This window comes from Pomacea canaliculata, linkage group LG4 (assembly GCF_003073045.1).
Source record: "Pomacea canaliculata isolate SZHN2017 linkage group LG4, ASM307304v1, whole genome shotgun sequence".
Lineage (NCBI taxonomy): Eukaryota > Metazoa > Mollusca > Gastropoda > Architaenioglossa > Ampullariidae > Pomacea > Pomacea canaliculata.
In genome coordinates this window covers 24,743,781-24,767,934 of record NC_037593.1, presented here as the reverse complement: position 1 = coordinate 24,767,934, position 24,154 = coordinate 24,743,781, and the positions used below count along the sequence as shown (strand labels likewise).

The 24,154-nt window shown below is 41.6% G+C and overlaps 1 protein-coding gene across 10 annotated transcripts; it reads right to left on the bottom strand.

Annotated features, from left to right (window-relative positions):
* Positions 1–512: 512 nt before the first annotated feature.
* Positions 513–23,375, bottom strand: LOC112561730. Of its 10 annotated transcripts, none has more exons than XM_025234367.1 (4): positions 23,238–23,375; positions 20,214–20,305; positions 4,016–4,047; positions 513–2,960 (listed from the first exon to the last, which is right to left on the bottom strand). In XM_025234367.1, exons 3-4 carry the CDS (start codon positions 4,034–4,036, stop codon positions 1,803–1,805), a joined length of 1,179 nt encoding a protein of 392 aa, XP_025090152.1. In that variant the 5' UTR covers positions 4,037–4,047; positions 20,214–20,305; positions 23,238–23,375; the 3' UTR covers positions 513–1,802. The 10 variants fall into 10 exon arrangements, with proteins under 10 accessions (XP_025090152.1, XP_025090151.1, XP_025090157.1 ...); XM_025234366.1 differs by lacking the exon at positions 23,238–23,375 and adding an exon at positions 21,729–22,009; XM_025234372.1 differs by lacking the exons at positions 20,214–20,305; positions 23,238–23,375 and adding an exon at positions 19,123–19,140.
* Between the last annotated feature and the right edge of the window lie 779 nt (positions 23,376–24,154).

Below are 24,154 nucleotides of genomic sequence, written 5' to 3'. Positions count from 1 at the left end.
CGCCGCCGGCCTGTTGTGTCCACCTGTGAGGCCAATCGAATAAAAAAGTGCTCGAGAAATAGTTTTGTACTGAGCTCAACCCACAGAAAATATATTGTTCAAAGTTCTACCTCATCACCTCATAAAATATGATCTGTTATGGAGCTGTACAGGTAAAATATTGTCCGACATTGATCACAGCCTAGTCATACAATAAACATACAATAAAATACAAAACATTTTGTCTTCCTATCCCAGACATATACATTTGAAATGTTGCAGTATATCTTCCATTTTTAGCAGTATACCTCCAATACACCTACACCCTTCTTTCGCCATGTAAATGCTGCCGACTTGTGTGTAAATAAAGCTCTTGGCTTGATATTTGACAATGATTTAGCCGTCAAACAGAAGCCAATCAAGGAAGGTTGCCATTCAATGTGACTGGATGTTTAGGTTGTGTACACATGTACACAGCACACTGCACCTTGTCGTTTGTACAACGAAAGCCATCCAGACAGACCAACACTTCATTCTTGTTCAAATGCTTTATTAATCATAATACTTAGCTGAAATTAAAGCCATGTTGAAAAAAGGAATGTGATTTTTTTAAAGGTGGAATATTTTTTTGTTAAACCTTGAAAAAAATGTGACAGCAAGGAATGTCGTGAAAATTAATTTTAAAACAGGGAGGACTTAATTTGATCAAAAGTCACAATAGTTGTCTCCCTTGTAAATAAGTCTTCACATCGTTTTCTTTAATATGTCCTGGGTGCTTCGCCGGAGAGAGATAATGCGAGCTGGGTACCGTCTTTGATTAAAAAAACAAAAAACAAAAAACAACAACATTGCACTGTATTAGAGACACACTTGCGATGTAGCCACTCTTCTGTCTCTCACTTGGCTGCACAAGAATGGAATGTCAACAGAGCAGAAACAGATGATGGTCCAACGGCTCTTACCTTTGGGAAGTGACGTAAGTTACAACGTCACAAGGCAAAACATCGAACACTTGGTTCAACGTTCGTCTTACTTCCAGGATAAAATATATCAACGGTATGAGAGACAAAGAAAACAATAAATAAATGGTTTAACAAAGAAACAAGTGAACCAGCACATAAAGAAATAAAAGAGCGAAATAACCACAACCTGTTGTGCTTAATAGAAAGTTCTTTCCCTCAAAATATCCTACTGCTGGTTCATGTTGTAGATATAAAGGTTTTTATCATCACTTACTCCTAGTAAAATAACGAGCAATGATTTTACACACACACACACACAGAAATTTACCTCCTTCTTTAAGACCCCTAAACTGAAGTAAATAAGTGATAGGTGCATAGCTGCCTTGAATACAGAATTCCCTACAATGGCGTACAGCAAAGACTTCCTTGCATACATTAACGCGACCCAGCCGGAAGTGACGTATCACGTAACAACCGCCAAAAAAAAGCGATTGTTGAGTCCTTTCAACCAGACAACCAGACTCTTACTAGTTTACATCGGGGAACACAGTTTTGTTGCTATTGCAACTAAATCGCTGACAAAGGGAAGACAATTCAATGAGCTCTCTGAGCTTTGTGTCGAATCCACCCTCTTTCTCAACTTTCTTTCTCTCTATTCTTTTCTGTCTAGCTCTCACTCTAGTTTCCTTTCTCTCTTTCTAGTTTTGTTTCAAATATCACACTCTCTAATTTTTTCCTCTCTCTCTATAGCGTTCTAATTCTTTCTCTCATTCTCTCGTACATTGTTTCTGAGCATCATGGTAAGAACACGATGCATCGCTGGAGCAGGACTACAGCTTGTTGGAGTACAAGAAGTGCACGTCACCAACCCTCTTTAGAGGGAAACGTAGAATTCCTGGCGCAAGGCTCCAGTTTGTCCGAGTAGAACAGATACAAGTCACTGTCCCGCCCCCTCATGAAGGCTGCGATTTTGCCAAAGCCGCTCTCTGAGATAACTAGCACATCACAGGTGGCCAGAGTCAGTTGTTCGCTGACTGCCTTGCCGAACCCCTCGCACGCCACCTGTCCATGCGTCTTGTCCACGTGGGTGATGGGCCCTGGGATGGTCACAAACACCTCTGAAAACTGCCGTCTGGCCCGCTCGACGATTTCCGGTGTGTCTGACGTCACTAGCAGACGACAGTTTCGCGGGTCAACGGTCTTGTTGAGAAAGGTCTCCACCACCGCGTAGTGCTCCACCGGGTGTAACTGGTAACCACCCGCGATGTGCGACTGATCGCCTATACGCACCTGTGCGCAGATGAGCTTTTTCTCAGCAGGAACACTTTTCTTGAACATCTCCAGCTGCTCGACGATCTTGGGCCCGGGTTTGAAGAGTTTGGTCAACGCCAGGCGGTAGGCGTCCGGCACGGACAACCCTTTCAGCCAAGGCACGTTTTCGGCAGCAGCCCGGTGCTTGGCGAGGAACTGCACGACCTCCATGTTGGTCTGAATGACTGTGTAGCTGTGCGGCATGGCTGTCTGCAGGTCCTCGTTTTTTAACAGGTCTGTAAATACACTCAACCCCACGATGTCGATGGCTCTCACGAACACCTTGTCTTTGCCCTCCAGCTCGTTGGGCCCCATCGTCCAGTCCACCTCGTTGGGCAGAAGGTAACTCGTCAGTTCACACGGTTCCCGAATGTGGATCTTGAACCGCCTCCGCAGCATCAGCGAGAGGATGTAGGAGCCCACGATGCCCTTCTGACGATCCGCCCACCCGCCGCAGTCGCCCATCTGGAAACAGCCGTACACGATGACCTTATCGGACACCTGTGCGGCTGCCTCGTGACCCACGTCCATCGTCGTCACCCACGTGGTTGTGTTCTTGTCCAGGTCGCGCCCTCCACCGGTGATGGTGGACAGACCTGGCGAATCTTGATGGGAAAATTTGTTGGCCACGGAGCTGCTGACGCCGTTTGCGAGGACAGCCCACAGAATGACCACACTCACAGCCAGCAAGCAGAGGTAAAGTTTGAACTGAAACCCACAGAATTATCATCACGTGACAGACTACTTACATTCCCTATTGGTCTTCATTGTATTTGAGTCAACAAACTAACCCTCTGACTTTTCTCGTTTATTTTAAAATAGAGAACTAGCCCTGACTATTCTATCAAGATGGTTTGTTTAACAGAAATAAATAAAAAATAGATACATGTAATTCTTTGAAAGAAATAAAAAACATGCTACCCACAATATGAATCATACCTTGCAAAAGCAACACATAACGGTAAAATGCACTTTAAAATAAAACTAAAAGCTTCAAAGGAAATGAGCGCGACAGAAGAATTCAAGCCGAAAGCAAAATGGCAAAAAAGGACGGAAATGGAGGGCACTTCAAAAATTGCTGACAAGAATAGAATAATATCATGCAATCTGGGAAACGAACCGCTGCAGGCCTGATCTTGACGCCAAAGCTAACAATACACCGACCATAGAAGTGCTGTTTATGAAAACCCTTTCATGACTGACGAAAACATTTTGGCAGTCCTCAATTCTTAATCAAATATTGGCGATCAGGCCAAACTGCCAGTGAAAGGCGAAGTGGATGAACGATTTACAAACAGTCAATGAAGGCAATGGGAGAAGTATTGAAGCCTGAGAAACACTTTAAAGGTGGCTCTCTGCAATAAAAGCAATTTTCCTTCCCGGTGGGTAGTCGGAATTTTTCATCGCCTTTCTAAAGCGCTGTAGCTCAGTTCTGAGTAAAGCAGGCACAATAAGTACAAGTCTGCTTTCACAGACCAAACAAGAAAAAAAAAATTAATTGTGGCTGAAAGTTGTATAGAGCTTGGTAGGAAAATTGAGCGCTTAATAAAAAAACAGAGTTAAGTTATACACATTATACACCACATACACTGTACACATTATCCACCATATAATGACACACCGCATACATTATACACATTAAACATCACATACATTATACATACACCACATACATGACATATATTATATACCATATACATTATACACCACATACATTATCTGACTTACACATTATAAAAAGAACACCACACACATATCCTCACCTTTTTCAGACCTTTCCCCATGTCTGAATTCTCTGAAACAAACAGACAAAACAGATATTAATGGTCTCTCTCTCTACTCACACGTACCGTGTGCACACGTGCACAAAGAAAGACAAAGTCTTCAGGTTTATGTTTCGAAAGACGCCTACTGCTCGATACTTGCCCTCGCTAATGTCTCTACAAGTGCACAAACTGACTAATTGCCAGGCAAACAGGTGTTGGAAATAAATGACTTTTTTTCAATCGCGAGTCGTCGATCTTTGATAACAACACCCAGGGCAAGTTTCTTTAAAACACGCACGTCACGTGCCACGAAGTGCAGCCCATAAAGACCTGTCACGTGCACGCGCACAGTCTTTTCTTCCTTCATCTTCATACTTTTCTTTCTTCTTTCGACCTCGCCAACTGGTCAAGTACAGTGGAACCTCGGTTAACGAACTTAATCCGTTCTGGAAAGCTGTTCGTTAACCGAAATGTTCGTTATCCGAAACAATTTTTTCCATAAGAAATAAAGGAAATAGATTTAATTGGTTCCCAGCCCCTATTGACTCGCTAATATTTGAAAGTTACAGGCTGTATAGGAACTTGTTTTAATGAGAACAGTTATAATGCAATATAAATGGAGTTAAATAAACATAAAAACATTAACGAAAGCATTAAAACATCAGAAAACTTGCCGTTTTGACGGCGTGGTTGGAAACAGGTGTGGGGAGGAAGGGGTGGAATTACTGCTTTGAATCCCCTCTCCATGAGCACACGTGACATTATAAAATCGGGGGTGACTTCCCTTTTCTGTAGCTTTGAGGTTAAAGGAAAAAACTTGTCCAGTGTCTGCTTTTTCTGCCTTTTTTTGTAAAACTCTTCGGTAATACGACATCACATATCCGACAGACGCATGCCACCTTCATACTTTGAAATCATTTCCTTTTTCAATTCATTTGTTGGCCGCGTCCTTGTCATTACCTCACTACTATTAATTGCTCTTAATCTTCTTTGGAGCCATGATTGAGGATTATCTTATTAAAATAAAGCACAACAATCACTAAATAAGAAGGATGCGCACAGGTAAGGAACGACTGATCGTAACTGTCTCGAGCGCGAATGATTACATGCTGGTCGGTCACGTGTGGTTCACGTGGCTGTTCGTTATCCGAAATTTTTTTCGCTATCGGAGACAAATTTTTAACGAAATTTTTGTTCGTTATCCGAAATTTTGTTCGCTATCCGAGACAAACTTTTAACGAAATTTTTGTTCGTTAACCGAAAAATTCGCTATCCGAGGCGTTCGCTAACCGAGGTTCCACTGTAAATAAATGAAAGAAAGAAATGACCTGTTCTTCCTTGCTCGGGATATGAGGCTGTTAAGAGTCTTCTGAAAGGAGTCATTGAAGGCGAATTCAGTCATGAATGTATGAGGACTGACAAGTCATGAAAGTGTCCCCCCCCCCCCATTGTATATCTGGACTCACTGTAAGAGCTTTCTCTTTCAAGTCGTCTAGCAAGTGTTTGATGATGTCTGCCTACCTGACTTTAAAGAAGCGCGTCGGGTTATTGTGAGTTCAAAAGGGTAGCACGTGTGCCCGTCCAGTTTTCTAAAGCCCATCTAAATCGGATATATATATATTTACACATATATGAACACAGACGAAGTTGGGAAGCGGCAGCCTAGACATCTGACCGCCTCTCACGACACTGAACTGGCTGCGAGGGCAAGTGTTCAAACCCGTTCATTAAATGGTCGTACACTCACAGACCATTTCCTGCCTCTGAGTGTGTGAGTGAAAGCTGTTGACACACCCTAACCCCACCATTCGGTGACACATGTGTGTCCCTTTGAGCCGAATTGTCCCGAAACGTCTGCCGCTCAGTTCCACCCGGGGTGCCCACGTCCCTGCTAAGAACACCCCCTGTAAGAGAAGAATAACATCTATTGACTTTTTCTTTGAAAGAACTTGATATGCGTGAATTCTTCCGTTACTCACCCGACTTCACGCCGTGTTTAATACACTCCATTCAGTAACCTGTAAACCAGCAACGATTTGCTTGGGATCGGGTGGTTTAGTTTACAGGGACAGCAGGAGGCGGCCGTTAAAATTTGACAGGTTCTAACGATCGACATGTTGATAGCTGTCTGGCCACCTGCTAACTCTTCCAAAGATGACAGCAGAAGATAAACATTTCTTGAAAGATATGGCGTGACTAAACATGGTCAGCTTAGTTTCTGTGTAAGAAACCAAGTTTCTTGTGATCCCAGGGATAGTGAACGTGAGTGGCTCAGCGAGTCAAGGACAAGACTAAAGTTCTCCTTCGGTCTCTTATTTTCCTAACAAATCAGGTTCCCATTGCTGGATGGACAGTGAGAGTTTTCCAGTCACAGGCTCTAACGGGCCTCGAACCAGGTAGGGGAGTCCACCTGCTCTACAGTCCCGAGCATAACCATCAGGTTAAAAGCCTCTCGATGTGCGCAGAAGCTGTTTATTATACGACTCTAGTGATGAGTACATACAGCTATGACTGTCATACCAACACACTAACAAACAAGTAAGAGCCAGAGATATAGATTAATCAATTGTGAACAAGTGCGAGCCATAGGCTTAACACAAAAAGAGCAAACAGCCCAAGGTTTGTATAACACGATATGTTACACGAGTAACACATGTTCACTGCCATGCACATGGCGCGGTGTGAACTATCAAATACTCATCAGACATTGCAACAGACCAAGCACGGACATAAGTAAGAGGAGAAGAAGGTGAAAAAAGGAACATGAAGAAGGAAGTAGTCAATAGAGTACGAGGACAGAGTAAGGCTGGCGTGAGGGAGTGAATAAAAAAAAAAGATAAAAAAAAGAAGAAAAATTGTGAGTGGGCAGGAGAAGGGAGAGGGGATGGAGGTGAGAGGCTGGGAGACAGCTGACGGAGTGCTGAACCTCGAGAACAAACACTGTCGATGGCTTATGCCTGCAAACATGGCTGCCCTCTGAGGCAACAGACGGCGACCCGTTAACACAAGTGGAAGCCACTTACAATTCTCATGGACAGCTTGACTGGAGGGCCGCAGTCGGGGCTGCTTGGCTTCTTCATGCAAATATGCAGACGATCGCCACGAGTGAAAAGATCCGTGATGGAAACACTTCAGTTGTAAATAGTTAGGAGAGCACACACAGACAGCACGGCTTCAGCTCTAATTCAAAACACACATACACACATACACACACGCACACATACACACATACATACACACATGCACGCAGCGCGATATGACAGTCACAAACGGAGCAAAGTTTGCTAATTCTACTAAAAGTGTACTCACCCATTCAGTAATGATCAACATCAACTAGTTATGCCTCATAGCAATGATGGAGTCTCTACACCAGCCTCACCACAGCTGGCGAGGGAAATAAAATTTTCCGCAGGAAATGGCTGAAGAGCAGCCTGGAGATCCGGGAGCATAAAGGATGCTTTGAGTGCATAACATAATAACATGCTCGACCCTGTTCTTATGACCATATTACAGGGTCAAAACCAACATCAGCCCTGCAACAGATGTTGGCATCCTGATGGTCCTCGGACCTAGCGTTTTTATACTTGGGTGGATCAGTTTGATGAGAAATAAAATGAATAAGCAGAAGAATATAAAAAGTGAAAATTATTGGTGCGAGAAAACCTTCATCCAGCAGTTATGACATCCAAACAATCAAACTTTAATAATTATAATGTGTGTGTAGACCTGACTTCAATACACCCATACGGTCCTCTGTCTGTGCGAACGATACTTTACTCCTGAATGTTACTCAGTAATGTTCATGCTTAATAAGCAAGAGAGTTTTCAATACCACAAAAGCCCCTTCTTCCAGGGTCCGTAACTACTACACAGAAACATGATTTTCCTCGTCCAATAACACAGAAAAGCTGCATGAACATCTGAAATTATCTTAATAAATATACTTCAAATACAACTTTTCAAGCCACAGTACTATAGCTGTGACCACCGACACAGTATGTTGTTAGTAAGGTGCACACAGTAAGATATCGCGAAAATATATCTCTGCTTTTCCATTTTTTAAAAAAATTTGTGCGTGTGAAAGTCTCTCCTTTCTTTTTTTTTTTTTTTTTTTTTTTTTTTTTGCTGTTTACACCAACAACCAAATACATAACCATGTCCATATAAATGTGCAAATCAGTCCCACTGGTAAATTTTTTTTTACTTGAGGTTTTTTGTAACAATACGTAAGAAAACAAACATAAATTGTAATGGTCACCTGCAGAAGTTGATGAACATCAACGATGACTGTCACGTGGTACTGTGAAGCTAGAGAACAGCGATTCACGCTCGTCTTAACCAGTAGTCAAGAGCACAATAAATAAAGATTGATGAATCCTAGGCGCTGACGTGTACAGGATACATTGATATTATCTCTCGCTACCAGACTCTGTTCCCAACTCGGATCAATCGGGAAGGTCCTTAAAAAAGGACAATAAACTGTGCACACGTGCGTCGTCAAGCCAGAGAGTTGGGCATGCGTACAGAGAAAAGCCGGGTACCTAACGAGTGCCTTCCCGTGATAAAACATCTCCCTTTCTCGTAAACCTACATCCTATGCCAGTGATGAACATCTCAGGATATCCCCTGGTATTTTTAGCAACTAGCATGACATTGTAGTTACTTTTCATCGTCTTGTCCTTCAAGCTGCACCTCACTTACATTTCTATTTCTGAGTTTACCTTTGAGCGCAGGGGTGAGGCGCGCAAATCTTGTTCTGGTCTGGCCCAACCCATGAGCCGCATGAGGGACTAGAAACTCAGTAAGTCTAGGAGATTTTGTTCATATTAACAAATTTATATTAATTAAATTATGATAATAAAGAAAATTTGACAAGCAACAAACATCTGTTAAGGGATAGAGAAGATGAAGACCAGTTTTTTAAAGGACAGACACATAAGTCACGTGTCCCGATGTCTGGGACGAAATGACCGTCCTGCATGGTCTGCGCATGCGGACAAAGACAACGTTCATTACTGCTCTGTATGTGACCTTCAACCCAAACCGATGGTAGATCACTTCCTGTCGGTTGTTGACACGTGTAGCTCATGTTGGATTTTACCAAATAAATAAAATGATCATCGACTCTGCTGTGTACCCGAGTGTACAGTTCACACCCACAAATGTCTAGTATCATCCTTTCATGGATTTTTAAAGGCTGAGCAAATGAAGAAGTTCTGAAGTAAACATTTGTTTCGGTAAATAGTTATATCTTTGCACGTACATGCATGCCTGAGTGTAGTATATGTAGACACTCGTTCAATACCATGAACTCTTCACTCAAATTAAAGGTATGAGCGTACTAAATTTTTATTATTATTATTATTATTATTATTATTATTATTATTATTATTATTATTATTATTATTATTATTATTATACGTTTATTACACAACTACAAATAAAAAATCGTACCTTAGAAACGAGAAAGACTTTGTCTTGTCTAAGAACTTTCTAATTATATATAGTACAAAATCAAATCATTTGTTTCACTATACTTTTGCTGACCTTTGTGAGAAGAAAATGTACATTATCTTCAAGTGTTGGTAAATTCCAGTTTTTGTATACGATCCGTAGAGCTGAAATTTCTCGGCAACCAACGTTGTAGGAATTGTGTACAGCTGTATACAACAGAAACTAAATACTCATGTATAAAGAAACAGGAAAACGATCTGTGGCGAACCTACGGCTTTATCAAATGTAGTTGAAGTTTTAAGTTGACAATTTTGTTCGGCCCGCAAAGTATGTTATCAGTATTCTTATGTCAGGAGCAAGTTATCTCACCCGTCGAGTTTGAACACGAATGGTCGATCAACATTTCTAAGCGAGGACACGTGTACAAGATGATAATATGACTGTACAGTAACTGCTGGTGTGACAGACATAACGAACACAAGCCACAACCTTTGAACTTTGATAAATCCAGTGGTTTTGGGGCTCAGGGCAAGGGTCAGACAAAAACAGACAAGCGCCAAAGGTCACACCATTATTCTGATGAGGAAAATGGTGTAGTAAGTTCCCCTGAGCGTTAAAACAGTCTTTGGAATTAATTTCTCGCCTCTTTCTATAGCACAAGGCACGTGATCTTCGAGTCTGGGCGTGAAAAAAAAAAAAAGACTCGTTTTAGCTTTTCCCCCAGCTCCTCAACTGAAATCCCACCTCGCCTGGCATCTTCCATCCACACCAACATCACAACGGTGTAGCTTCAATAAAGTTACACAACTACAATCAAGGATGCAACCAGAGGATAACTTGGAAGAAAATGTTGACTGTACACGGGCATAGTCGGCTCCTGCACTGTGATTACAGTCTAGACATATTTCTGTGCATCATGATGTCTTTATTTCACATTACTTGGTGGCGATGTTGTGAGGCTGGGTGTGGCTCCCCTGAACCGAGAGAAGTTTAAAGTCATGACAAACATCGTTCAATATACCAGAATTCGCTTAACAAAGAAAAGTTTGAAATCGGCATGGCGGTTGTAAGAAGGGTCTGTATTTCGACTTGCTGTCTAGCTTTTCATCTGTCCAACACACAAGTGGTGGCGACATTTAGTTCAGTCCTTGTTACTCCTCGAGGACCATGTGGCCGCAAGATGGCGACATAAAAAAGGTTTAAAATCCATAACGAGTGGGGAAGTGACACTGCCACAAAGTGTTGCAAGACGGGGGTGTGGGTGGCCTGATAAGACCGTGTACTGACATCAACCCACTCGAATGCATAAAGTAATAGCGATTTGAAGTCATCGAGACAACAAATTAAACTCACGTAAGAGTTATATGCACCTGTTATATATTAAAACATGTAATCGAAAGATACGTGAGTAGCATGAGTCTGAGAAAGAAAAGTTATTAGTTGCTAGGATCTCTCTTTAAAAAAAACCCCCCAAAAAACTAGATACTCAACTATACTGGTGCTCAGCCAGCTATGATTCCCACTTCACCGCAGAAAGAGAGCGGAGAGAAGAGGAGGAAGTAGGAGTGACAGAGAGAAACCAGATAGTTCTGTTGGTCTCTCTTCTGCCCCTGTTGAAGTTCTAGAAGTCCAAGCCATGAAGACCTTTATCATGGAAAAGCTATAAACAAGGTGTTGCGCTGCATGACTGTGTTATTCATTTAGAAACAAAATTGAAAGAAAACGCTCCGTCGATCTGCTCAAGCCCATTGACAGAGACAGTTCCAGGTGCTAAAGGCAGGTCAGTGTTAACCATGTTGTGATGTTTATTAAAAGATTTGTAAGTTTAGTTGCGTTGCCTCAGTATGACTGTGACATCGCTGTCTTCATTCTCTTTCTGTCGCTTCCTGCCTTCCTTCTCCAAGTATTTCCACGAAAGTCTACCAGCTGTCAAAGCATTTCCTAGACCCTCACACAAGAAAACTCTTTTATGCTACCCACAGTCAGTTAACCCTTGACTACCCCTCCAAGAAACTTCTAGCAAGTGTTCAGAGGCGGGCAATTAAAGCGGTTTTACTAAAACCAAACACACAGCCAAATGACTTCTCCTCTCTGGGAATTCTTCTTCTGACAAACAGAATAAATGGAAAAAGAATATTTTTACTTCTAGTTACCTTCACGCATTTTGTCAATACCTGAACATGTACTTACGAGAGAATTTGTATCACTAAGCTCAGGTAAACGCTGCTCCATGCCAATCGTTTGCGCCAGCTGCGGTCCAGCTGCTCAACCTCCGATGGAGTGTTAGTGGTGTGTGTGATGTTGTAGGTGAGCACATGGTTATTCTTGATGTAAGTTTGTTGTTTGCTTTATATTTATATATAATTGTCACTTGCCTTCTTTTTTCATTGCTAATATTTTTCATTTTGACATATTTAACGCTGCCCCTTGCAAGGAACTTTATTCTTACTTTTATTTCTAACTTTTCCCTTGTAACCAGAGCACCTTCACATTTTCAAATTACCCACCGGGACAAATAAAGTTGATCACTGTCATAATAAAGAATTGTCATTGTCATTCTCTTTCCTCGGAGATCGCCGCGCAGTCCCCTCGTTGTATCCGACCAGGGTATGGTTAATACTGGGGTGTTCCCCATCCTCTAATATACTACATTAACCCTAAACTGCCTACACATTACTGAAACTAGATGTCCCAGCAAAGGTTTTTCTCCATTTCACTTTTATAATTTTTGGTAGACTTTGCATTTGGTTTTTTCGTTGGATATGCCACTTTCTGGTTAATATTTTTCCATATTATAAAGCAGAAAAGAATTGGACACAAAATATTGATAGTTTTGCAAAGCCCAGAGTAATATGTCAGTAAGACATTCGCCATCTTCAACACAGGGCTAACAATAGCTGTCGGAGGTGGATGTACTGTCCCTATATATTCTGAAGGCTTTGACAGAAAAAAAATGCATATATTATCGCGATAACCAATTCCACTTTTTACGACTATCCTGAGCTCAAGACACTACAATCTCCATGGACTCGTTTCTCTAAAAATCGAAAGCCATGACAATCAAGCCTTTGACTACCATTTTCTAGTCTTGCCAAGCTAATGATTCTGCTGCTGCTGCTACGAATGCCTAGCCATTGATTAGTCATCTGCACCCGGACACAAACACAGAAAACACTCCTCAGCCCCAAACAACACTTCACAGCTTGAGGCAAGATGTGACCCACATAATACCTCCGGCAGCCTTCTCCTACGTGACAACGCGAGTACACAGCAGCTTTCACAGGAGCTAGTGCGACCTGCAACCGTCTATCCCCTCCCCCCGAGGCTGGGGGGCCGGCCGATGTAGCGACAATAATTCTGACCAGACGACAGCCGCGGCCATTTTGACAGCGCAGTACGACTCCGCGAAGGACGAGCATGTTTGAGAGAAATATTTGTATAAAATGCGAGCAAAAACTTACGCTCCATGGCTGCAGGCGAAGCGTGGGCCATTTTCTTTGTGGTCACCGGACCCTGCGAGCCCGGTGACATGTCTCACATGTCGAATGGTGTCGAGGTCGTTGGCTGCGCGGTGCCTGTCATGTCGGCGCAGGCCTGACCCACTTCCACGCGCCGTGATTGTCCGGGAATTCCCGATAGACTGTGGGGTGGGGATGGGTTCGCGACAGGGGACATTCTCGGTTTTTTTTTTCGGGGTGCTCTACTAGGAAGGTAATCGATCTTTGTACTAATAAATCGATAGGTAGGACACACACGCGCACGCGCTTGTTGTCGGATATTTTTTTCATCGCCCTCGTCTACTGCGTTGTTTGGTTAAAACACACAGACGTGACGATGTGTGTACAATAGACAATTAGTTACTCATGCCTGTTTATTTATCAACAGCTGGCTGACAGACATTTGTGAGCTGGCCTTTCTTTCTTATCCCCGTCCTTGTTTACTTACCCGAAAATTAAACAAAAACCTTATTTGTATATGTTATATTATACCTCCGCCATATGTCTCTCACACACATCACCACGTCCCTCTCCTCCTCATTATCCTCATCATCATCATTATCATAGTTCTTGTTGTTTCAAAAGAACAGCGAACTTAAGCAGATGTCAAAAAGAAAAATTATTTACTGATTATTGTTTGAATCCACATTCGTAAATATACAATTATTATCAAAATTGATTAATGATGTTACAATCAGTCCTTAATTACTTATTCAAAGGCCGAGCTAGCCTGACGAGAATAGGGTGATATTAAATAAACACATCATTTATACAGACCTATACATATTAGCAGTAAGAAAAGATAAGCTCAAAACGCTTTGCATACAAACACATTCACTCGTTAAATTATTCGGATAATTACCGTGTTAGTGTCCGAGTTTGAAGTGAAGCTTGATGCAGATTCGCTTGATCATTGTCAAAACAACAGTATTTCGCAATCAAAGGCGTTTCCAGCCGATTGTTAAGACGGATGTCATATGACTACTGATAAGAAGTGTCTCAAACAGGTCAAGGGCAATGCCATCAAAGCATTCAAGTCGAGGCTGGATTTGTTTTCTCTTGATAAGTTATCTTATGTTGCAGTGACTTTTCCAGGTATCGAGAAGCAAGAAGACAAAAAGCTTCCGAAGTTATAAAATGGCAAGTCGAGCGGCTGGAAGACATAATCAACAATTATGTCCACCTCATGGTAAGACAGCCAGTGAACAAGTGACACGTGCAGACCATGGCGGGACCTGAACCCACATCACCAGATTCTTACTGTATTGGTGACTCCTCAACATTTCGACAAGATACTTTGTTGGAAAATCTGTTATAAACGGGTTGTGAATAAGACAGTTCAACAATATTTAATGGAAGGACTGGTCACTTTGTGTTGTTTGAAACTGTGTAGTTGGGACAGGCTGAACGAGGAAGTCGTTCTCTGCCAGATGGCTGTTGGGACAATCTTGACACCCTAAGCTTGCCTGCTGATATTCTTCAGAGAGCCAGAAGGATTAAGGACAACTACACCCAGTTCTTATCTCAATGTTTCCAGCTACTCAAACATGGCCTGAGATTGCCAGTAATTCCTTTCTGAACCGGGCAAAGCTCTAAACCTTGTGAGGAACTCTAAAGTTCCATTGCACTGGCAAATGTGTTGGTCGAGAATTAGTGAATAAGTCTGGACTTAGCAAAGTCTCAACTTACCAACGTTCCGGTATCCTGAAAGCTTGCCCATTGGATTCCTGTGGCCTGGACACACCTTTGTGAAACTTGGTTAAACGTTTGACCTGTAAAATGGCCGTGCAGGGGGGGACAAATTGCTTAACGACTCCAACACCTTTACAATATGCTGTGACACTGAAAGACATTTATAAGACCGGTATAGCTCTACGCTTGATTGCTTCTCAAAGTCTGTTAGCCTGTTGAGCACAACAATGCGCTAGTTGCTTGTCACACCATCTGTTCCAGTTCTGTTTTATCGCCACTGCAGCGGTGTATAGTCTACAGTGGTGGTTCGTCTTTGAATAAGAAACATCGAACACACCTGGCGGTGATTGGCGCGATGTGTATTTTGATAAAACTTCGATAGCCAGTCGGTACATTGTCAGACAGTTCCTCAGAGTGTGTCTGTCTGTGTGTGTGTGTGTGAGTGAGAGAGAGAGGATACTCCAAACATGGAGGTATCTAGGTGACAGACCACCATTACCAATGTCAGTCAAGAATGTACATGATAATAACAATATTCATCACCAGTAACCTTCACGTGCATGCGTACGTTTTTCTGTACCGGATAAAAGAAAAAAAAAGTTCGAAACCATTAAGCGAATTAATAAAGTGTGATATCGCTGCCATCTACAGAGTAGACCACAGCAAAGACACCCCAGTCTGGGCACAGATTCTGACAAGTAAATAAATACACCTGGGGGAAACTGTCGATCGTGATATTGAGTGAGAGATTGTTTTAGGTAGAGACATAGAGAGCTAGAGAGAGGAATGATTTACATCAACATTATTCAATAAATACTGCAACAACTGCAGGTATGGTCACCGCTCTTTTAAGCCTGTAGTAACTCGCTCTCTCTAGAAGCGAGCGCGCACACATACAATATGTATATAAATATATATCTACATAGTTAAATGAAACGTAGCGGCATCCGCAGCGTTTCCTTTGACTGCCCATCGTGTGTGTGTGTGTACGAGTGCATGCAGAGTTTGAAAAATGAACGCATAAATTATACAGACATACACCTCCCCACCCCCCACACAATGCTGAAAGTTTTCATCACTCTACTCACAGATGTGAGACGAAGAATCCAGTGGAGCAGATCAGTGGCGCGCAGCCATGTAGAACGTCCAAAAGGTTCTGAAGGACTTCGCTCATCTACCACCCTTGCCCGGCAACTCCTTGCCTCTCGCTTCTTTTGGACGATTAGAAAAGAACGAACTTTCAATTCCCTTCTCCACTCCTTGTTTAATGGCTTTCCTTGAATGAGAGCAAGCTGTTGCGTCTGCTTGCAGCTACATTAGGGCACAGCCCTCCTCCCCATCCTCCATTCCACCTCCTCCCCCGCCCCTCCGTCCAAACCTCGCAACTGTTTGTCGTGTGGTTGCCTGCTTGTTCAGCTTCAGTCGGACGACAGCTGGACACATGCTTAATAACAGGCTGAGATATTCATCTGTTTATCGACAGGAAGGTTGTTACTAAACAGTTTCTGGTATCTCCAGCGCGCTTTGCTTTTCTAAGCTTTTGCGAGCTTTGCCCTTCCTGGCGGATATCGCCGTGTAAACGGTGGTGGCGTTGATATACAAGTTGTACAATGACACTGGTGTACGATAATTTTGTACAGGCTCACTAATGTATCAGAATTTAGTGCATTCTCAACTTATGAACGCGCTTTGTCTGTCTTTTGGTCATCCTTTTCAACATCGATACATGCTTTCTTTCAAGAATCTCTCCCCACAACCCAATAAAACATCAACAAACAAGCAAACAAACAAGCAAGCAAGCAAACAAACAAACAAACAAGCAAACAAACAAACAAACAAACAATTAAAACAACTACTACATCGTTTCATTACCCCGACACTAATGAATAGACCTTCGCTGGCTTTGTTCGAAGCCGACTTCTGTACTTTCCATCTTACTTCCCGTAAAACTTTACTTTCTCCGTATTAGGGAGATATTTTGGTATTTTTACTAAACTGTCAAAAAAATGTTTTCCTTGGATTTCAACATTAGTGAGGTAGGTGATGTTTATGTTCCATCCATGACACAGTTGTAAGATGGCTTCAGCAAGTTATTATATACAGTATAGGTCTGTTATTTACAACACATCGCAGGGAAAAAATTCTTGAAAAACCTCTTTTTTTTAAAGAAAGGCGTTGGGTGCTGAGTTTTGTATGTATTTCCGGCTACAGGCACTTAAGATACAAGATTTCTTCGTTTATTTCCTCGACCTGCATATGTCCGACTCGCATTTGCAGATTTATCTTTGCCTCCTTCGAAGATAAACAAATGTCACGTGACGTCATAGACACCCGCAGTATTGAAACATCGGTGGGTGCGGGTACACCAAGGACCGGGTGTGAGTAGCGAGAACGTTTGTAAAAAAAAAAAATTGTTATTTTATACGTATAATAATAATTAAAAAAAAAAAAGAACTTACATGCCTACAACCTAAATGAAATGTATCTGACAAGTCGTTGAAACCGGAAAATGTTGTTATGATAATGAGGCTGTAAAAAGTGTGGAGTTACTCCATAACCTGTCATGGTTGTATGTATATAAAAGGTTAGGGCTGTTCTCATCTCTTTTTCCTCAGTACTTTTTTTTTCTTGATCCTTATTATGGGGGCTAGGAGCCCGTTTGATAGCTGGGACAACTGGGCGAGGTAGTGAACAGTGAGCAGCGCCACCACCGGGTGTTTGTGTACCTCGCCACCTTTGAACGGAGGTAAACACGGTGAACTGCGTCTCCGGGTTCAAGACAAGAATACTCTTTCTTTTCCACGAATCGCGAACAAAAACTTGAGTGGCACATGTCGCTGGCAAAGTTGGTTGGACTGACACAATTGTAAATTATCATACAATACAGTCTGTATACCTATTGTTGTGATTCTCGGCTATTCATGACTTAAGAGCTTAATTTGTAAAATTATATTAATTGTAAAAGTACTCACCCCTTGAAATGGGTCAATGGCCTAATCAATAAAGTTCGTTCGTTCGTTCGTGCTTTCGTTAAGAGTCTGTGAGTTGGGGGAAGGTAAGGACACGAATTTATATAGATGGGCACCGCCCTTATGTAAACCTGACCTTGAGAAAAGTGAGGTCTCTAACACCTAATCCCTCAATGACCTGAAAAAAAAAAAAATAAAGAAAAGAAAAAAGAGGAGAAGGAACCACGAAATTCCCGGCCACAAGAAAACCAACACCCGGCACAAAAACTTCTATCTACTGCGTTTGCTCAGGTACGGGGTAGGTCCACCTGCACTTCATCGTATCTCACCTACAGGTGGTACCTCGAGTACCAGCTACGGGATGAAATAAATGAATAAATAAAGCGAACGGAGGTCTGTCTGGAAGGGGGGGAGGGGTGTATTATTTTGGATTTCATGAGGTACTTGTGTATGTTCAGACATGCGGAACGCCCCAAAAGTTACTAAAAATAGACAGGTATGTGGACTAAACTGTGTGGCAAAAAAAAAAAAAAAAAAAAAAAAAAAATGCATCCGTGAATGAATAAGCCATAAATACCTGTTTACTTATTCTGCCATTTTGGGCATTGGTTCTCGGTTAGTGGGAACACGAAATTAAAGGATAACAAGACTTGAAACCCTGCAGCTCATACAAAAATGTAACAAATGCATTTTGATTTTCAGACATAAAGGGAGTTTTGGCGGATAAAAAAAGGACAAATGAATTTGCCAGTATTTTTTCTTTTTACTTTTTATTTACTCTTGGGATATAATCATATCTGTCAATGTGGCAAATGTGAAGAAAGGCCAGGGCAGAATGATTATGAGAAAGCAAGCTACCAATCCTATGATATAAGCTCCAGATAAATGCATTAGCAGTCATGAGAGGATGTTTGTAAACTGCTTGACAAGGTCTGCATTCTACTAATTATCATAATGACATTCGTAATCGGTACAGCTGTGTAAGCTACTATACAGTAAATCCTTTTGCTTTAAAATGGGAAAAAGGATTGATGAAACTACTATATTTTAATGTGTAGTCGAAGTTTACAATCATGGGGACCTCTGGCAGTTTACAAAAATGTCCTTTTGCAGGTATTCAATAGAAGCAACAATTTCACTTGTAAAAATTGAGTTAAGGCAGCTTTATAGCAATCATATTCGCGGCAAGAACTCCACAAGTAAGTCTTAAAGTCAAGAAAAAAAAATTGCAGCGCATACGAACATGTCGCATCCAGAAACTGTGTTAAATGGGCAATGAAAACAACACAAGGAAAAACCTTTCAAAATCTTCCTGCATGTGTGGTGGCTACAATTAGAAATTTTCAGATCCCTTGAAACAGTATGCTGCGTTCAAATATGCTGACTGAAAGTATGGACTACAGCTTTTCCTTCCCCAACTCACTCTTTGTCCTTTCCTTACTTTCTATTGTCAAGGATAGGTACAAGGAAATATAACATTCCCCTTTCTTACTTTTTCATATTGGACAGTCACTAGCAGCATATTCTTGTGGCATTTTGGTGTTTTATGACAGCAGAAGTCTTTTGTTACAGAGATACCCAGCGATCATGATCAAACACCCAGACTGCTCTCCTGGAACATACATCATCCGTCACTGCGCATGCGCGCGAGATTCTCTGAGACGCAAAGCATCAGACGAAGGTTTAGGTGCGAAAAGGCTTACATTGTACAGTTAGTTGGAAGTTAAAAAATTTTATAACAATGATTATACTTTCAAAGGCAGGCCCGGCATACAGATTAATGTGGAGTCTACCATACTAATCACAAACGCAGGGCCCGAGGCAGATACTAGTCTTACCTTGCCTTGTCCAACTCCCGGCTGTTTCTGTCCTACTGGTTTCTCTAACTTCGTTCCTGCTGACTACTGAAGACTGTTTTCATTCGACGGCAGTTACGACCCATCACCCATCACCCACCCTACTAACCCCTTCACTTGCCTCACCCTGCTTCCCAGTCTCAACGGGTACGAGTGCACTAGTTGACAGTAAGGGGCGTGGACTTGATGCAGTGTAATATTTACACTTGAAATAATACTTCCATCGTTTTTTTTATGTGTGCCAGAGATGTTTATATTTAATTTTAAAATCTGTATTATATCGTGCTCAGCCTTAGCTAACTTACTCCTCCTCCTCCTCCTACTCCTCCTCCTCCTCATCATCATCATCATCTGACTTTTTCTATGCAACAGTTCTGTAAGTTTGTTGGTTTGAGCACTCGAGTGGAAAGTTGGACGATTTCTCAAGAACGAAACGGATGGGTGGGTGTATGACAAGTAAATCCGGGTGTAAGGTGAATCATTTAAGAGTGTGCCTGTCTACCCTGTCGTCCCCACCCATTCGTCACATTGTGTGTAACCAACACCTTCTACATTCTAACTCTAAACCTGTTTCTTAGGTGTTAGTCAAAATATAACAAAACATTAAAAAGCAACACAAATTCGGCTAAATGATGAACACTCCATGTTACCACAACTAAGGTGGTTTCAAGTCTTGACTATTCCAAACCTGTAGAATAAATAATAATAATAATAATATCAAACTTACATCCTTTTGCGATAGTCGAGTCGTTACATTCCGCGATGTGTGTCTGTAGTCAGAACCTGATTGTTCGTGGGTGTGAGTCGTGACGAGGATCTCTACAAAAGAAGTCACACAACACGACATGAATCCAGCTGCAAGGCATATTCACAACAGCAATACACTTTTTTTGACACACATTGTAACAAAATATCTGCAGGCACGATATCAAGCAAATGACCCCGACCGATAGCAATGTATCTCGGCGAAGTCAAGTTGCAGGGCCAGTCGCTGGGGACCGCCACGACCCTCCCTGTAAGTGCAGGAAGTGCGCCCTTTACCTCCACAACCTGCCTGCACTGAGTGTTGGAGTATATTTATCAGACTGGCATCATTGTCAGACCTAACAGAGCGTGACCGTTGCCGGCGATTTTAGTTACAGAACCAGCTGGGTACACACAGACAGACCAACACACACGCAAGCACATTTATGATATATTTTTTCACATTTATGACATATATATTTTTTTTACATTATGATATATATATATATATATTCACATTTATGATATATTTTTACAAATTTATGATATATATTTTTTCCCATTTATGATATATATTTTTTCCCATTTATGATATATATTTTTTCACATTTATGATATATATTTTTTCCCATTTATGATATATATATTTTCACATTTATGATATTATTGACAGTCGTGACTTCATTCAGATGACAAACACCTCCTACTACAACCTGTTGGTGTGTATGGACAGTACAGTGGAATTTGAGACTTATCCTCGTGTTATTAGGACATTCAACATATTTCTATACAACAGTCTGTCTCTCTCTCTCTCAACATGACTGCACACGTCGAGTTGTTCCTCCAGTTAATAAATATTGACAAGCTTATTGACACTTTTCATGTTCAGGCGGTAGATAAAGAGAATTAAAGAAATGTCGGGCATGGCAGCTTCTTTCCCTTTCCCTTTGAATGACATCGAGGAGAAGGTCTTAGGACAAACAGAATGCTATTCAACTCAGAATTGAGATTGTGGAGAGCTTGCCATAGAAACAGCAACAGAAGACTTGGTTATTTTCCATTGAAGGGTTTGAGGGAGTCGAGGCAAGTTTTTAGGTACAGTTAGAGGCAGTGATTGAGGGGTGATCAAAGGGTAGTTTGATGAGGGTGTGGGTAGGTTTAGGTCACTAAATGGATTTAAGTGGCATTGACAAAGTTTGCGCTGACAAAAAAAAAAAAAAAAAAAAAAAAAAAAAAAATTAGTCTAAAACTGACGAAACGCATTAGACCGACAGAAAAACATCGACTACTTGGGTGAAGGTGTGGGAAAAAAAAAGGTTTCAAGAGGACCAACTGGTAGCATGTCGAAAGAGCGGAGCAACCATGACGAATAAAGAACCGTTTGTACGCACTCACATTTTTATGCGTCCTTTCTCTCCCTCCATTCTGTGCATGTTTATGTGATATCCGATCTCTGTACACATTATCTAGACTATAAACAAGTGACTCATTCTCGTACCTGACTGATGCTCCTCACGGACCATGTCAAACAGATGTTTCACACCACGTATGTCTGCTGGTATCAACTAACCATCGCCAACTCTGATTGTCCAGATTCTTGTGTGTGTGTGTCGCTTTTTATATTTTCACGGGAATGACAGTCTCTGTCGTCTCTCATTTTCGCCGCAGGACAGGTTTTATTGCAACATTAAGCCTCCAACACCCTCCTCCCTTTCTTCCTCCTCATATCCTGCTTCTTTCGTGTGACAGCCTGCTGTGTTGCCGTGAACTCATTGCTGTTTCTGAGTAAAACACTCCACTCCTCACTCCATTCTCTGTCTCCTATGTGACCAACATACTCAACACACCCACCGCCACTCCTACATGTTGTCGTGGTTTCATATTACCTCCGCTAAAGATATTTTCAGTTTGGATTTCGGACTTTATCTCTTTGATTGCCACTTCAGCACTTTCCCCAGATTTATTGTCACTCCTTTTATCAGTGTGTATGCATGAAATCCGAGGAGGAAAAGAAAAGGGAGAGATGCGACGAGAGAAAAAGATCGACAGAGAGAGAGGTAGAGTGAGTCGTGGAAGGAGAAGGAGCAAATGAAAGACATTGCTATAAATTTTTTTTTATAACGACTGCTGAAATAAAAAGAACACATTCATAAATCTCTAAACGGATGCGTGAATTGTTTGTCCCCTACCCCATTATTTTGTTTCTTTTTTTTTGTATTTTATTTCAATACGCGTATTTTATTGGGGTGGAGAGGAAGAGGTATGAAATTCAAAACGTCTGCCTCAGCAGTTCTATTGTTCCTTTGTATTTTTGTTATGCATCCACACCTACTCGATTGCTATATAAAAGTTTAATATTTGTCTCAGCCGGGTGTTAAAAGACTATCAAAATACAATAGGTGGCAATGTTCTGCTCCACAAACTGGTAAATCGAGCTTTAATGTTGAAATAATGGCGTCTCTATTTGGATCCTGTAGTTTTTACTGCTTTTAACTGATGCTGCTTATTATAAACCATATCAAAATAAAGATCAAATTTTTTACATAAAAATATTTGTGCTTTATGTCAAGTAAGTACCTGTCTCATTAATGACAGTGTAAACAACTCATTGTCCACTCTGTTTGTGTGTGTGTTGCACGTATTGTATATATGGATGTGCGTGCAAGAAGTTTTATCAAATAAAAATCTCAACGACTTTTTCAAAAGGACAACAATATAGAAATGACAACACTCCACTGACATCTTTAGAAATGGACAACCAACATTTTTTTCTCATCCGTTACACAGTTCTCTCTTTTAACTTTGAAGATCATCAACGATGCCATCATCAAGAAAGTCGACAAAAATATAACTGATTTGTGAGGTCTCTTGATTAACTTTAGACCAATGTATGGCAGTTCTGGCGACTTCTAATGTAATTAATTCAGTTATTTATTATTTATGGAGGCGTGTGACTGAGAGTGTGCTGGGTACACCTGTCACACCATCACTGTGAGCACCACAATACCTGCAGCAACGGCGACGATGTAGATACAACGGTCATCAAGGCTGGAGTAGGTCTTCTTCTGTTGATGCAGCTGCCTTCGCAACTGTTGCCAAATGTTTACATCTCGCTGTTAGCATTCATTACTATCACGACATCAAACACAGGTCACCACCCTTGGCAATACCTCCCGCTTTACCCACGTGACTCCACGTCAACAGAGGAACAGCTGTCGTGACCCCGTCCACGTCAGCAGCTGACGTCAAGCCGATAGATGGCGCTGGCTTGGAAGGCAGAAATAATTTAAAGGCCATCCCCAGTCGTAAAATGAGCTTCAAGATGTCTGGCAAATGAACAGAAGGCATCGCTGTCATTAGTTTATTAAAATTGTCGTGTAAATTGTAATTTTCTTTCTTTTTTCTTCTTTTGTACTTTTGTACGTGGATTTATCTCAGTTGTAACTGTTGAGGCTGCTGACGCTAATGCTAGAAAGTTGCCAACGAGACATTGCCAAGAAAAACGTTGCCAAAAATAAATAAATAAATAAATAAGTTCCTAAAACGAGCTGAGACCGAGACCTGACTCAGAAGGGCAAAGACTCAGGACAAGAACAGAGCTCAATGGGCAAGACTAGGAAGCGAGCGTTTTATGCTGGCCATCGATACAATTAAAACTCGTGTGTAATCAATACTGGACTAATTATCGTCTCTGGCGATATAAACAACTCTTTGCTGTCATATGATGAGTGTCAGCCGCGGACCACGTGACATGCGTGCGGCCCACACTTGTCTACGTCTCTGTATTGTCAGTCAGTAAAGTGTACAGACCCGGATGAGGTCATTTGATCTCACTGCTCTGATTTAGGTCCTACAAAACGGCTAAAGTTTCCTTCGAGTGTAACTAATTAACGATTGTTCCTGTAACCACTGCTACATGCTTTT

What these genes read in the sequence shown, in the direction of transcription:
- LOC112561730 (XM_025234362.1), bottom strand. Translation starts at nt 13,003, where the DNA reads ATGTCACCGGGCTCGCAGGGTCCGGTGACCACAAAGAAAATGGCCCAC. An exon ending in TTCGCCTGCAGCCATGGAGC is followed by an intron (nt 4,048 to 12,933) that starts GTAAGTTTTTGC and finishes TGTTTGTTTCAG; the next exon opens with AGAATTCAGACATGGGGAAA. An exon ending in TGGGGAAAGGTCTGAAAAAG is followed by an intron (nt 2,961 to 4,015) that starts GTGAGGATATGT and finishes TGTGGGTTTCAG; the next exon opens with TTCAAACTTTACCTCTGCTT.